General features: G+C 31.5%; 1 protein-coding gene across 1 annotated transcript; it reads right to left on the reverse strand.

Moving 5' to 3' along the window:
- Window positions 1-5,705: 5,705 nt before the first annotated feature.
- Window positions 5,706-12,678, reverse strand: LOC124544237 (antichymotrypsin-2-like). The gene is made up of 8 exons (XM_047122708.1): window positions 12,559-12,678; window positions 12,343-12,486; window positions 11,355-11,558; window positions 10,749-10,859; window positions 8,490-8,630; window positions 7,962-8,174; window positions 6,749-6,905; window positions 5,706-5,857 (listed from the first exon to the last, which is right to left on the reverse strand). Exons 1-8 carry the CDS (start codon window positions 12,631-12,633, stop codon window positions 5,706-5,708), a joined length of 1,197 nt encoding a protein of 398 aa, XP_046978664.1. The 5' UTR covers window positions 12,634-12,678.
- Window positions 12,679-14,823: the final 2,145 nt, after the last annotated feature.

Below are 14,823 nucleotides of genomic sequence, written 5' to 3' on the forward strand. Positions count from 1 at the left end.
GTATTAATTTTGTCTTTGATAGAAGTGTATGAATAACACCCAAAAATAAATCGTATAAAATATAAAACCTAGTAAAATTTTAATTAACAACGTACTAACATTTGAATCAACAATTTCACCACTCAGGATAAAATATGACCAAAAATATGATATTTTATTAAAATATTTTAGCCAAATGCATTGCAATAAATCGTTGATTGCTGACGGTACCGCCACACGTGTGGCACAACGAGCCTTATAATGAATAGCCGTCGCCTGCCGCGATATTTCAACGAATTAACAAATGGGCCGCTGTCGGACGGCGCGCTGTGTTCAATTTTTCTGCGCACCGTACCTAACTACCTGATGTACGTGCGGTTGATGTTCCGCTGATGGCATTGATACTACCCTACTAAACAAAAACAGGAACACACATACGGAGGAATTAGGGGATCGTTTAGCTTCAGGATTTAAGTATGCAAATGATCTTATTAACTCTTTGAGTAAGCGCTCGTTGATTACTCGTTTTTGATTAATATTGTGTTGCTTTATATCATGTCATTAAATACTGATTTAAAATGTACTAGCATTATGATCATGCTTAGTATTTGTTGTATAAAAACACTAACATAGAAAAATCAGTCAGCTTAAATATAGGTAAAGCGGTGAATTCATCTTAGTTCCTAAGATTGTTAATGGATATTGTCAATGAAAGGAATGTGTAATAATCTCTTATACTGCCAATATCTATGAATGTTGTTGTCAACTTGTAGTCAGCTAACCTATTTGCCAGTTAACTTACTCTAATGACATAAAACAAGTTGTCTTAAAAATCTGTTCGTCTGCTATTAATAAAACTTTATTTCGAATTAAAAACAACAATTGTTTTCCAAATACAAAAAAATCCGCGTCATATTGATTAGTAGCATTCAACAAAAGCTTAGATATTTTAGCATAAACTCATAAACAAGAATTTTCACTTCTGTTAACTAATATCTTGGTATATTCAAACATTCATCTGCATATTTAACATCATCGCTGGCCGCCGTTTCGCCCGAAACGCCTTGATAATTGCTTGTGATTGTTATTGTGGCGGCCATTTGAATATTGTAAAATCTAAATTGCCATGCATACTGAGTGCCGGCGGTGAATAATTTTCTAGGGATCGGTGTACCTCGCAGCAGGGGATAAACGTCGTTATGACTTAATTAGGTTCTGTTCTGTGATGGGATTTGAATATGAGACTATCAATCATGCATTATTTTTAATCTCTAATCCCTAGATTATTATAAATATACCTCAAATTTCATTTATTAATTTAGGCATTACTACTTAAATAGTGTTCTTAATTATTCAAAAGTATTTTGGATATATTTGGTTATTTATAATTTCAACTACTTGACATGTACTTAAAAAACGTCCTTATCGTAATTCTAAATTTTCAAGAAGTTTTTATAGTAATTTTATTATTTAATATTCATATAAACGTTTAGAAATTGATGCAAAGTAGATGGATATTTCAAAATATAATTCCGGATTGTTGATGAAGGCGCGGTTCACATTTCAAACAACCATACACTCGTGCCAGTAGTTTCGATCCTATCAAACTTTAATTCACTTAGTTATTTATTCACTAACTATTACAAAGCCTGACCTAGAACGTATCTACGTTAAATAATTTTGGTTTTTTCTCCAGCTCTTTTACACTTAAACCTTTAAATATAGTTTATTTCTCTCGAACTATTTACGTTCGATAATATTATATTGTTAACTCTTATGTTATTGTATATTTCAAGTTAATGAATGAAGGGTAGCTCTTACGAAAATCTTCAGCCCTCATCCGACAGGTGAATGCCCCAGGGAGTCAATTATTTCCGTACAAATAGACGCGGCTGCAAGCGGATTGGAACGGATCACGCCGAATGGATTTGCCAGTCAGATTTTGTGGTATGAGATCATAAAGATGTGAAAAAGTCATTCAAATATTCAATACTACTCATATGTATTTTAACCATTAATTAATATAATGTATTCATTATAAGCCAACCGAAGTTACGACGATAACTTTGTTTAGTTTTTGTCGATGTAACATCGCTATAAACATACATAAAGGTTATGTAAAGAACATTAATCAATTGCTTAATTTTATAATTCGACTAAGAGTCAAAACATATCCACTCCGAATACAAGCGATAAGCTTAATACAAGGGGGTAAATAAAAATATTAGTAATTCCTTAATTAAATGGGTTAATAACATGTAATCTTTTTTGTAAAGAAACGGTAACTGTATTTAGTATTTGTCATATTATGTCAATTTTGTCATTATTAGTTACGTTACATGTTGATAAACAAAATTGTAATGTAGTAGGTTAAAATTTACTATCCTTAAAGAAATTGTTATTATATACGTGAAAAATTTTACGTCAATATATAACAGGTAATTAATCGGAAATCAATTCGAATATTTTTTTACTCTTTATGATTACATAAGTATCATTATAACAAGACGTTTTAAAATTATTATCGTGATTTTATGTAGCTTCCTTTACAGTACCTTTTTCACTCAAAAATCATATAGAAATATAATTTATTTTTCACTCAATATTTTACAACAAACAATTTGCTTGTTCTCGTATTGTTTACAGGAATATCTTACTACTCATTTTTATGGGTAAAACCAGCGTTCAAAACACACTGAATTGTAAAATTATTGAAAAATATCAGTAATGTTTGTTCAGGATTTTTTAACTATTGTGCTTTATTTTTGCTTAAGTAACCGATAAAGAGATAGCTAGAGATAGATATAGTTTCTCTTGTAAAACTCTTGAAAATGACTAGTCCAGCATAAAGGCTCTGAAGAGGACACCGAAAATAAAAAATTTATTAATAATCTTTGCAATTGAATTATAAAAAGAACTTTTTAAATTTAAAAGAAATAAAAATAAAGAGAAATAAAAATTTCAATAACCGTAGAAACAATTGATAGTAAAGGATACTAATTTTGAACTTAAAGTAAAAATAATGTATTTTTTATTTCATTTTTAACCAAAAATCTAACCAGAAGTTTAGTCCAGTTGATTTTTCAACTGTTGAACTTTCAAATGCGAAGTTAATAAATAACTCCAGCTTGCAACAGTTGGTGCAGAAGTTACAGTTCCAGTTGGAGTAACTGCTACTTGAAGCAATAATTAGAAATAAGTTATATTCAATCTTAATTAATAATATAATTTTATATACAGCATAACTTTAATTTTATAATTTAAGAGAAAAATTTCCTTATCTTGCTCGTGTTTTATTGCGTAATAATCTACATTTATATACTAAATGAATTTAGAAACGTTTTGATTTATTTATTACACGAATGTATATATATTGCACAGAAATATAAACACAATGTTTTGCTTTGTTTGTTGAAACGAATACGATTAAAATATAATGTGAATCATCCAACGCGCCCAAAAACGCTTCCGGACGTTTTTGCATACATACTTGTGCTCTATAATATTTTCTGAGCAGTTATTTGGTTTCGCTTGAGAATGGTTAAAATATCTAAAAAACCAGATGGGGCGCGAAGTCGTGCGCGTTTGAATTGAACAAAAAATGTTTTGTTCAATTCGCAGATTTTAGTGTAATTTGTTAATTTTGTTTTACGCAGTTTTGTGATATTAAGTCGTTGGTTGTAGCCACGTAGGCTGCTGGCTAAATACGGGAGGACTGCGCGCACCATATTTGGAAATTGCAGCGTTACTTTATAGTAATAAAGTTTTTAAAATTTTCTATATAATTTTAAAATAAAATAGCTTAAGTTACTCCTTATTCCATCAACTAGCTGCCAGTGAAAGTTCCGTCCCGTCAAAAATCGATTCAACCGTTCCAAAGACTAGCCAGAATAAACAGGCAGACAGACACAAAAAAATCTTACAACATGTTATTTTTAAAAAGCGGTTATTTTAATATTACAAACGGGCACTACGATTTTATCATATGTATAGATTATCTCTATTTAAAATAGCGTTTTCACAGAATTTATGAGATAAAAAGTAACATTAGATTCAACGGTACAATCAGCAAAGCAGAAAATATTGTGTAAGAACAAAAAACAACGTAAAAAGTTCATATAAAAATACGCTGTGTTGAATTACACTCATAGTAGCTGTTTTGAATCGTCATTTCTCAGAAATATATATTTTAAAGGGAAGCTATAACATGAGATATTAATTATAATAGATTATGAATAAATATATGCAAGTTATACTCAGTAAAGTAGCAGGCAGTAGTATACTTATTTTCTTTATCTTTATATCTTTAAAAAATAACATCATAGAAGTCGGGCGAATATGTAATATAATATCTAAAAGAACGTAAGTGATTCAATTTGCATAACCATTATGCATTTCAATGACCTTTTCATTTCGTTCAAATAATGCTACCTAATTGGTCGTAGGTCTGTAATTTCAACCCTTCAGATTGGGACGATTATTAGGACGATATTTATTATCAATGGACAGCACGTGAACGGCACGTGACCACTAGTTAGCTATTATTGTACTTTCGTTACATTTTTTAAAGTAATTTTACGTTTGTATGCGTTTATTACCCTTTCTTTGAATTTGTTAGAACCAACTTAAATGAACACATATAACAAATAAGTTTGACAATAGCAGCTAAAAAGTACTTTTATTGACTTCAATTATAATAGTTGGTATGTTCCATTTGTTTGTACGTACGAGACATAAAAAAATGATTAACTCAAGTAACATTTCGAGTCAGGTTAAGAAAATAGGAAATTTTTAGCTTCTACCAACTACTTAAAACCTTAAAAAGATCTCTTGGCATATGTGAAATAACAAATTTTACCTGTTTTTTTCAAAAACCGAATCTTAATATTTTATTAACTATTAACACAAACCTTTTTGCGAACTGTTTAAGTTTAACTTCTTAGTGATTTATAAGAGGATTGATGATTTTTCGTACCTAAACTCAGCTTGCGATATCTTTTGGGATATAATTCTAAAAATAAATTTCATGTTTACATTCCTGGAATGGTTCGAGCTCCTTCAATAACTCGGAAACTATTAAATTGTTACAAATGAAATAGCCACTTTGCTTCTAACTCTTACGTGGTCCACGGTGAAGCCTCTTTGACGATCGCTTTGAATTCGTCATTATCGACTTTAGTTTCAAGCCGTCTGAGAAACAAGAGTCAGGACGGTAAAATATATTAGCACAGTACATACTAATAGATCACTTAGCTTTAGATCAATACCTTCTATTAATCTTGGACGGGTATTGTGTAAAGTGAACTATAAAATGGATAGTATATATATGTTATTAGCGTAAGTTATTTAGTTCCAAAGATTGATTGATTAGGATAAAAGCAGCACATAAAAAAGAGGATTCTTGTTTGCAATTAACCTTAGAGAAATAGCCGCTGTTTAAAATAAAAAAAAAAACGTAAACAAAATTAAAGCAAATTGCTATCGACTAATTCCGTTTCTGACTGAATTAATGTTTACTGTTTGACATTAAAAATTTCATGTAGATAAGTGACTTGAAACTTATAATGAAATAAAATCATAACAAAACGTAACTAATCTAAACGTGAAAAACTGCGTGAGACCCACTAGTGGCATAACGAGAGCGCTAAGATCCGCAAACTGAAGACGTAAACTTATACTTTAAAAAAAAATATACTACTTTTATAAAAAGAACAGTATATTTATTATTAATCTGGTCCATAATAAACTCCAGTAAAAAGTTCCTGTACTTCAAAAGGACGAGATATATCTGCTTGTAAAGTGACGGAGAAATAGAATGGACGATCTGCGATTGCATACAAGATGGAATCTCTTTGGGAATACTGGGCGTAAAATAACTCTGTAAAAAGATGTGGCCTTTCATTATTATTAGTTCACTTTATTGTTTTATTTCACTTTATCGGAGCGGTTAATACAGACTGATGGAATAAACTAGCGACTTTGCGACTAAGTTAAACATGCGACGAGAATTGTGTCCATGAACGAGGAACTGAACGCATTTTGATCTCAAGATCTTGGGTATGCTGTTAGATTCTAGCGTTCATGTATCTTGCTGGCCTTCAAAGTCAGCGTGAAACGAAATCAAACAGTTGCCTCCCGAAAGCATTTCTTTTAAATAACCAGAAGTATCGAGTACTAAGTTCTCCATTTCAGTTTTGAACTTACAGACACGCAGAGATTTATCTTGTCAAAAATTAACGAAGGTTTTTCTTAAAACTAAATTATTGATTATCTTAAAAAGATCAAATATATTCGTAATTATATTATATTAACTAACGCCCTTCGCCAATTCTGATAAATTGATTGAATTAGTAAGTTTTTTTTTGCCCAAACGAGTTTTGAAGATTAAGATGAACTGTTGAAGTTGCCAATAGACAACCTGCCTCAATAGTGATTAGACTGAATGGAAAAATATTATTTCTACTTTAAACTTGTAAACCCTTTGCTTATTATTTTTAGTACTATATTGACTACTTTGAAAAAGCATACAATATCAGTATATACTCTTTCAGCTTTCGGGTAATCTTAACCGATGATTGCAAGATCAAACTCAGATAAGCACCAAATAATTTTCATGTACCTAATTTTGTTAATAATTCATTTTGCCCTTGGTGTTAAAGGAGAACATCGTGAGGAAACCTACACGTGCATCTATCCGACAACATATAAAGGCCTTGTTACCCTTTATACTTTACTCTCATATTTAGGCGTTATTTACTTTTTAGAGTACCTTTTATTGGTGTTTGTCGAAATATTCCCATTTCGTCAATGTCAATAAATGTGCTCTGTTTCACTTTACTTAGCGTTATATTTTTCAGTTTGCTATCTTTTTTTAAAACATTGTTCAAACCTGAATCGCTTTCATTGAAAACTTGTGTGACACCAATCTGAAATATTATAATTTTTAAAGTTATTAATTTCGGGATATTTACCATGTTCACGAGAACAAGATATCGTAGACAATGACAAAATATCGAGCTCCACCGAACAAAAATAAAAAACATGATAAATATCCCGAAATTAATAACTTTAATAATAAAAATAACCATGTTAATTTAAAAAATATTATAATTTTTTTACAAAGTTATAATAGTAACTATTGCTAATTACGGGACATTAAATGATCGTGATGATGATGATGATGATGCATCCTGCGATGTTTTCAAATATATTATTTTTATTTTTATTTTATGGAATAGGTTGGCCAACGAGCATATGGGCCACCTGATGGTAAGTGGTCACCATCACCCATAGAGAATGACGCTGTAAGAAATATTCCTTACATCGTCAATGCGCCACCAACCTTGGGAACTAAGATGCTATGTCCCTTGTGCCTGTAGTTTCACTGGCTCACTCACCCTTTAAACCGGAACACAACAATACTGCGTACTGTTGTTTAGCGGTAGAATATCTGACGAGTGATGATGCTCTTATGGAATAGCTCTACAATAGACTTAACTTCTAAGATGAGAATATGTTTACGAAAATAGGACATCGAACATCGAACATCGGACATCGGAATCGGGCACGAGTTTGAGTACAAGCAGAACCACCAAAAAGTTTCAATTGTCATAATCTGATTGGAGGGTAAGACTGATACAACTAGAAAGAGTATAGAAGTAGAATTGTGTTCTTTGCTTTCTGGGTTACATCAGTCTATGTATTTTAACTTCCACATTTCAGGTAGTCCACATTCGATATTCCATTGAAAATTTGGCGATTAAAAAATCCGATAACTTTTTTCGGCTCGTCCTGGGATTTGAACCCAGAAGGTCAGGTTTTGTGGTTGTATATCTAAACACTATAGTAACAAGTCAATCGAACAATATTTGTTTGATATAAAACTACTCCTGGTATAATCGTAATGTCTACAAAAGCACTTCGATTACTATCCATATGCTCGTCTAAGTATTTTATATAATGTATTAAAAATTATAACATACTTTTTGGAGGATTTTGTTCCAATCGATTGTACATTTAATCTTGAATCTCGGTATCATTATATTAATGATTTCAAATCTCATTCTTTTAACGACATCCCTTATTATATCTTGATTATTAGACAGTTGACTCAAGAACTTATCGAGGCCTTTATTGGTCTGCGGTACCGCAAACATCACTGATAATCCATTACTAGCCAGCTTCATATTTATGTACTGAAAAAGAAAAATTTTTCAAGGCAAATTTCTATTAAGCCAGTCCAATAATAATTTGTATAATATACACGCTCATATTTATTATAGTTAAAATTCAGATTTTATTTTCAGCAGATGTCGTAGATTTTTGAAAAATAATGATTGCCTATTTTGAACAAACATTATCATATTAAACACGACTTTATTTAATTTATTTTTAAAAAATTTAGGACTCGTTATCGATATCTGAGAATGAAGTGTTTATTTATCGATATAATAATATAAAACATTAATTCAAAAGTTTTTTTTTCTTTTTGTATTTCAAAGTGTTCTTACCTGTATATTGTTAACGTCATCATTCAGATATAAATACAAGCCAGTGATCGACATCATTGGTACATGAGATACCTTACCACCACGATGGTGAAATTGTTTATTCTTTGTCAATCTTATATCAAACGGAAATTCCCATGTAACCTTAAAATTAAGATTTTTTTATATCAATACGTATGTAAAAGTGAAGTAAAGTAACAGCCTGTAAATTTCCTACAGTTGGGCTAAGGCCTTCTCTCCCATTAAAGAGAGGGTTTGGAACATATTCCACCACGCTGTTCCAATGCGGGGTGGTGAAATGCACATACGGCAGAATTTCAATGAAATTAGACAGATGCAGGTTTGCTCACGATGTTTTCTTTCACTGCGGAGCACGAGATGAATTATAATCACAAATTAGCACATATATATAGTGATGGTTGCACAGGTTTGAACCCGAAATCATCGGTTAAGATGCATGCGTTCTAACCACTGGGCCATCTCAGTTCAATGCGTATGTACTTATATTTAATTACGATATATTGTTTTTATAAATAAAATTTTAACAAAAAGAAAAACCGACTTCAAACAAAACACTATTTTAAAACAAATGAATATGGACGAAAAAGTAATAAAAATAATTGCGTATTCAACATATTTTTTAGAGTCTTCCTAAGTTAAATGAAATGAAAAATATGAGACTACTTAAAAGTCGATTAACGATTATATCATGTAGTTATAGTTATTGGTATATTTGGAGCCGGTGTCAGCCACGGTGCCCTTGCCCCAACAATCAAAAGAAAGAAGCGATACGAGCCCCTTGATTGATCCAGTATATTATTGTGTAAAAGGTAATTTGTAAAAAACATATTTGTTAAAGTATTCTCGTATTGTTTTTTGATAGATATACTTTAGGGTTTTATTGGCTGACACCGACTCCAAATATAACAATAATTATAACTACATGATATAATCGTTAAGCGACTTTTAAGTAGTCTCATATTTTTCATTTCATTATACATGTATATTTAGTATCAGTATTGCACCCGTGCGAAGCCGGGGTGGGTAGCTAGTTGATTATAATATTCGACTATGATAATTACATAAACATAACCACACTACGGAAGGTGACTCAAATATCCAAATAACCTATAAATAAAAGATTCGACCGAGTATCGCTAACGTGCTCCTCAGAATTGTTCCGTTCCCTTCCGTTCCGTTACTTTGTCATGGATCCTGTGCTCAGAACCTTACCAAACTTTCACCAAATTACCCTTGAAGTATATATTTTATAATAATAAAGAATTATCAAAATTGGTTAATGTGATTTTCAGTTATTCACCTATTTGTCGCCCATATACATAATGCAAATTTAAGACTTATGTCGTTTTCACATGGATACCATCATTGGAAAAAAAAATAAAAAAAATGGGACCCCACGGGAAGCACTACCTTTCAAACAAAAAAAAAATTATCAAAATCGGTCCACCCAGTGAAAAGTTATGAGGTAACAAACATAAAAAAAAAAAAAAAAAAAAAAAAAAAAAAAAAAAAAAAAAAAAAAAAATACAGACGAATTGATAACCTCCTCCTTTTGGAAGTCGGTTGAAAATAGCCAATTCATACAATTTGGAAAAGTCGGTCCTCTTAAGGACAAGTTTTGAAGGTGATTACACAACACTGCTTCTATGTAGGATGGTACACACATAGGGCAGGAGTAAATCTGACACATTTAGTACATCTTATGCTTACAAATTACAAACATAAATTGGACCGTGTTGTGTAGAAATTTATGACCACAGACGCACTAATAAAATTTGTTAAGATTTAAAATGGAAAATTATTTTATATTCTATCTTAATTAGAAACCAAAAACGCCTAGCTACATTTGCGTGATTATTAAATTTGTAAGTTTCGCTTAAGTAATACGAGTATACCGCTGTTTTTAAAATAAAGATTTATTGCACGATATAAAACAATAAGTGCTCTATATTATGAACTAAGTTATTTTATTCATTTGCGTTTAAAGTATAAGTAGTTGGTTGGGCAAATAAGCCCCTGAACTGTTCACGACCACCCACGGTCATTAGCGTTGTAAGAAATTTCAAGCATTCCTTACGTCGTCAATGCACCTAATAATTATGTTCCTTCTATTGCAATTACACTGGCCTACTCATCATTCAAATCAGAATACAGCAATGCAAAGTATTGCTTTTTGACGGTGTTATTACTATTTGATGATAGAACTACCAACAACTTTTTTATAAGGGAATATGAAATAACCTTCAAATATGCTACACTTATTAATACTATAGAGGTTTTGTTGTCCAAATCCGTTTGATCCAATACTCCTGTTATATATATCGTCATACGTCTGTATGACGCCTTTTCGACCTGAAAATAGTATAAAGCTAAAATAAAGTTAATTCTATTTATTTAAGCTACACGAATATTATTACATTCTATTATAGTAAGATTTGTTTCTTGTTTTATTCAAAATTTCAGAACGATGTACGCCACGATCAAATAAAAAAAAGCTTATATTATGTCAGCTCCATTGCTTTTTGAAATTAAAGAAGAATATACTAATCTAATAAAACAGAGGATATTTGTGTAAGCCCACTCCCGCTATGATGACATTGCATTGTTTCAAACATTGTACTGTTATATATGCATAATTTATAAACAATTTAATATCGAAATATATTTATAACCAACCGATCTATTGATAAAGGCAACAGCCATTTTAGGATAGTCGAAACCAACTTTATCAACCTTCACCCCATATTCTGTAGTGCTGTTTGTTATGAAATTGGGATTTGTAACATTGTTCTGTTATATATGCGTAATGTATAAACTATTTAATATCGAAATATATTTATAACCAACCCATCTATTGATAAAGGCAACAGCCATTTTAGGATAGTCGAAACCAACTTTATCAACCTTCACGCCATATTCTGTAGTGCTGTTTGTTATGAAATTGGGATTTATGTCGTCCGTGTAGTTCACTATTATCTTGTTAAGTAACAATACGTCTATGTCTTTCAGTGGGTCCATGACATCCTTAAGACCTTTGAAGCAATTCTGTAACTAGAAATTTATTATATTATTTTAATTTCACATCTTCTCCTTAAACAGTGAGGAGGCAATAGTTCAGCAATATCGCTTGTATGTACGTTGCTTCTATTATTAACTACGCTGTGTTGTGAGATTCGTGAGATTGTGAGATTGATTCGGGATTGGATTGAATTCTGAATGCTATCGTTTGCTGTTGGTTGGCAAATCTAGTTTTATGGAACACAAAATAAAAAAAATAGAATTAAAAAAGTTTAAATAATATTATATAAAAACCATACGCAATAGAAAAAGAACGAGAGGGGAAAGTCGTAAGAAGATATATATAGAAATTCTAATTCCAAAAATACAAAACGAGAAGGCAGCATAGGTTTACCACCATCATAACTTCTAAAATCCTAGCTAGTATGTAGTGCGAGATGGCCTTGAAATACCGTATCCATCGACGGTATGATGAGGAGAATCGAGATCTGGCTACTGAGGCGAAATCCACTGAATTCGTGAAAGTTCCACCAAATTTAGAAGAACCGTGATTTCGGATGGTAGTTGGATTATGTCGAAATGTATATACTTGTTATCTAATCTTTTTCAAGTGAGTTTAAGGGATAGTATGCTATGGTAGCTTCACTTATTTGTTAAATGACGATTCAAAGGTGCTTGTAAAAGCCTACTTGAATAATGTTTATTTTGATTTTGATAAAATAATCCGAAATAACCTTCATTCTCCCACAAGACGCCATGTCCTTTTAAGGGTTTATACTACGTTCTAATAAGAAGTAGCATTTTAAGAGGTACTCACCATTTTAGTTGAATTTATTCCTAGAACTGTCATTAATTCAGTCCTTGAATATCCCGAAGCTATGGATGCTACTTTGCACAAAGATAAACGTACTAGTAGAGGTGAAACAACAATACTTTGATTGGAATTGGCTTGTATCGCTTCCTAGGAACAAAATTTTCATACTCAATTATATTATTCATCATTATTTGATACATATATTTTTGAGATACTTACCAAAGCTAATCTTTTACGCAGATTATCAAATTTTGTTTCACAAAAAGAACTAATTGATATTACAATTATATACATGACTGGAAGGGAATGAAATGTAATGATAAGTGTATACAAATTCCAAAGGTGGAAGACCGATGAATAGTATTGGTGATAATTACCAAAGGGTGACATTTTTACTGTATTCTCAGAGTACCTATAAACATAACGATAGTATATTTTATTTAAGTAATAGAAATAAGTAAAAGTAATTCGACATTAGCCAATAAATTTGAAACTTGTCGGTGACTAAGTCAAATCTCGTAATTATAACTTTGGAAAATTGTTCTGTTGAATTTCTCATTAGTAAGACAATACTAAACTAGCTCGATTTCCATACCAAACCATCTCGATTGGCTCAGGCTGTTCCAAGTCTTAATAATTTTTGTGTTCATATAATTTGTTTGCTTCTGATTCTACTTGATATTTGGTTGGTGGATTCAGTGTGTAAACTTCTTTTTGTTGACAATGCTGGTTTGTATCCCCAAACTTTTACATATTATATTAAGAAAGTGTAAGTTTAGTTCCAAATAGACTAAACTTAATTGATAAATATGAATCTTTTGGTCTCTTTCTATAATGCTGTATTTGTATGACTATGAATTTTGTACAATATTCAAGTAAATGTAACAAATATCCGTAAAATATTTTGCACAATAATAAAATGAGTTGTAAAATTTTATGACCAATTTTATATTTACACGGCAGTTTATATTCGGTTATTTTATGTGGACTTGTAAAATGAAATGAATAAATCTTGTTGGCGGTATATAAGCCTATTTTGTTGAATGTTATACTGTTCAATACAAATATTGTTATAAAGAGTGACTTGGTAGTCAACATACCTAAATTCGTAATATTTTTGTTTCTTATGTATTTGTTTCAATGTAAGACAGTAGTACTCGTATATTAAAGTTTCCTATTGAATTATTAATTATGATAATGTTTTTTAATAAGTTTTAGCTTCGATGTCTATTCAGTGTCAAATAGTCAGCCGGTTATTTTAAGTGTGTGCTCAAACATATGTATTTGAACTCCACCTAAAATACAAACATATCAAATCTGATAGACAACGAATTCAGAAATTACAAACGTAGTACAGACGTTGGTGACGCTTAGTGCGTCACCAACGTCTGTACGTTCTTCACGCCGCACTGAACCTATATGAAAGTTTAAAAGACAAAATTATATGGTATTAAATAATTAATTTGAGCTGAGATGGCCCAGTGGTTAGAACGCGTGCATCTTAACCGATGATTGCGGGTTCAAACCCAGGCAAGCACCACTATATATATATGTGCTTAATTTGTGTTTATAATTCATCTCGTGCTCGGCGTTGAAGGAAAACATCGTGAAGAAACTTACATGTGTTTAATTTCATCGAAATCCTGCCACATGTGCATTCCACCAACCCGCATTGGAACAGCGTGGTGGAATATGTTCCAAACACTCTCCTTAATGGAAGAGGAGGCCTTATCTCAGCAGTGGGAAATGTACAGGCTGTTACTTTACTTTACTTTTTTACTTTTAAATAATTAAGGATCATTTGCCGATATTCGTCAATGATTCAATTATAGGCGATCAATGAGGTTTTGTTCAACGTTTGAGAAATTGTAAGTAACAGTTAGAAGCCTTCCATTGGCAAACTATCATAGTGAAAACTAGCCAAAAATAAATTAGCCCGTTTTGTACATTACATCATAAAGGTAATGAGAATCATTTACATACAAAAAGAGCAATTACACAATGTTCATCACTTCTTATCATTCTGATGCGCGAAAGGAAACAACTTTCTCCAAGATTGCTCCTCAGATAAGCGAGTCTCAGCTCGGAGTCGATAATGTAACCGAAGTCCGCTCGGCTCGCTTTGACGGGCGAATCAAATAAGTCGTCGCAGAGAGAATAGTAATAAAATTGAATTGAGCGCCTGCCCAGATGTAGCTACGGATTTATCGCTGGATAAACGTCGGGGCACACATAGAAAATTTAATCCTGTTTTATTCTTTTATTTTTTGTAATAAATTTAATACTTATCCACCGCGATTTCTTGGAAGTTGCTCTTCAAAGAAATATTGGAATTTACATCATAGTTAGCTATGTTTATTATTTATTTTAATTACCGCTTGTATCATAAAAAATAAAATAGTGTTTATTGCTATGGATGCATGGTAAAGATGCCGTCAATTCATCATATGAACAAGTATGAGTGCTGAAGTATGTAAACTCTAG

The sequence above is a fragment of the Vanessa cardui genome, chromosome 4 (genome assembly GCF_905220365.1).
Source record: "Vanessa cardui chromosome 4, ilVanCard2.1, whole genome shotgun sequence".
NCBI classification, from domain to species: domain Eukaryota; kingdom Metazoa; phylum Arthropoda; class Insecta; order Lepidoptera; family Nymphalidae; genus Vanessa; species Vanessa cardui.

What these genes read in the sequence shown, in the direction of transcription:
- LOC124544237 (XM_047122708.1), bottom strand. Translation starts at nt 12,633, where the DNA reads ATGTATATAATTGTAATATCAATTAGTTCTTTTTGTGAAACAAAATTT. An exon ending in TAAGTGTAGCATATTTGAAG is followed by an intron (nt 8,631 to 10,748) that starts GTTATTTCATAT and finishes CTTAATTTTAAG; the next exon opens with GTTACATGGGAATTTCCGTT. An exon ending in ATGACGTTAACAATATACAG is followed by an intron (nt 8,175 to 8,489) that starts GTAAGAACACTT and finishes TTTCTTTTTCAG; the next exon opens with TACATAAATATGAAGCTGGC.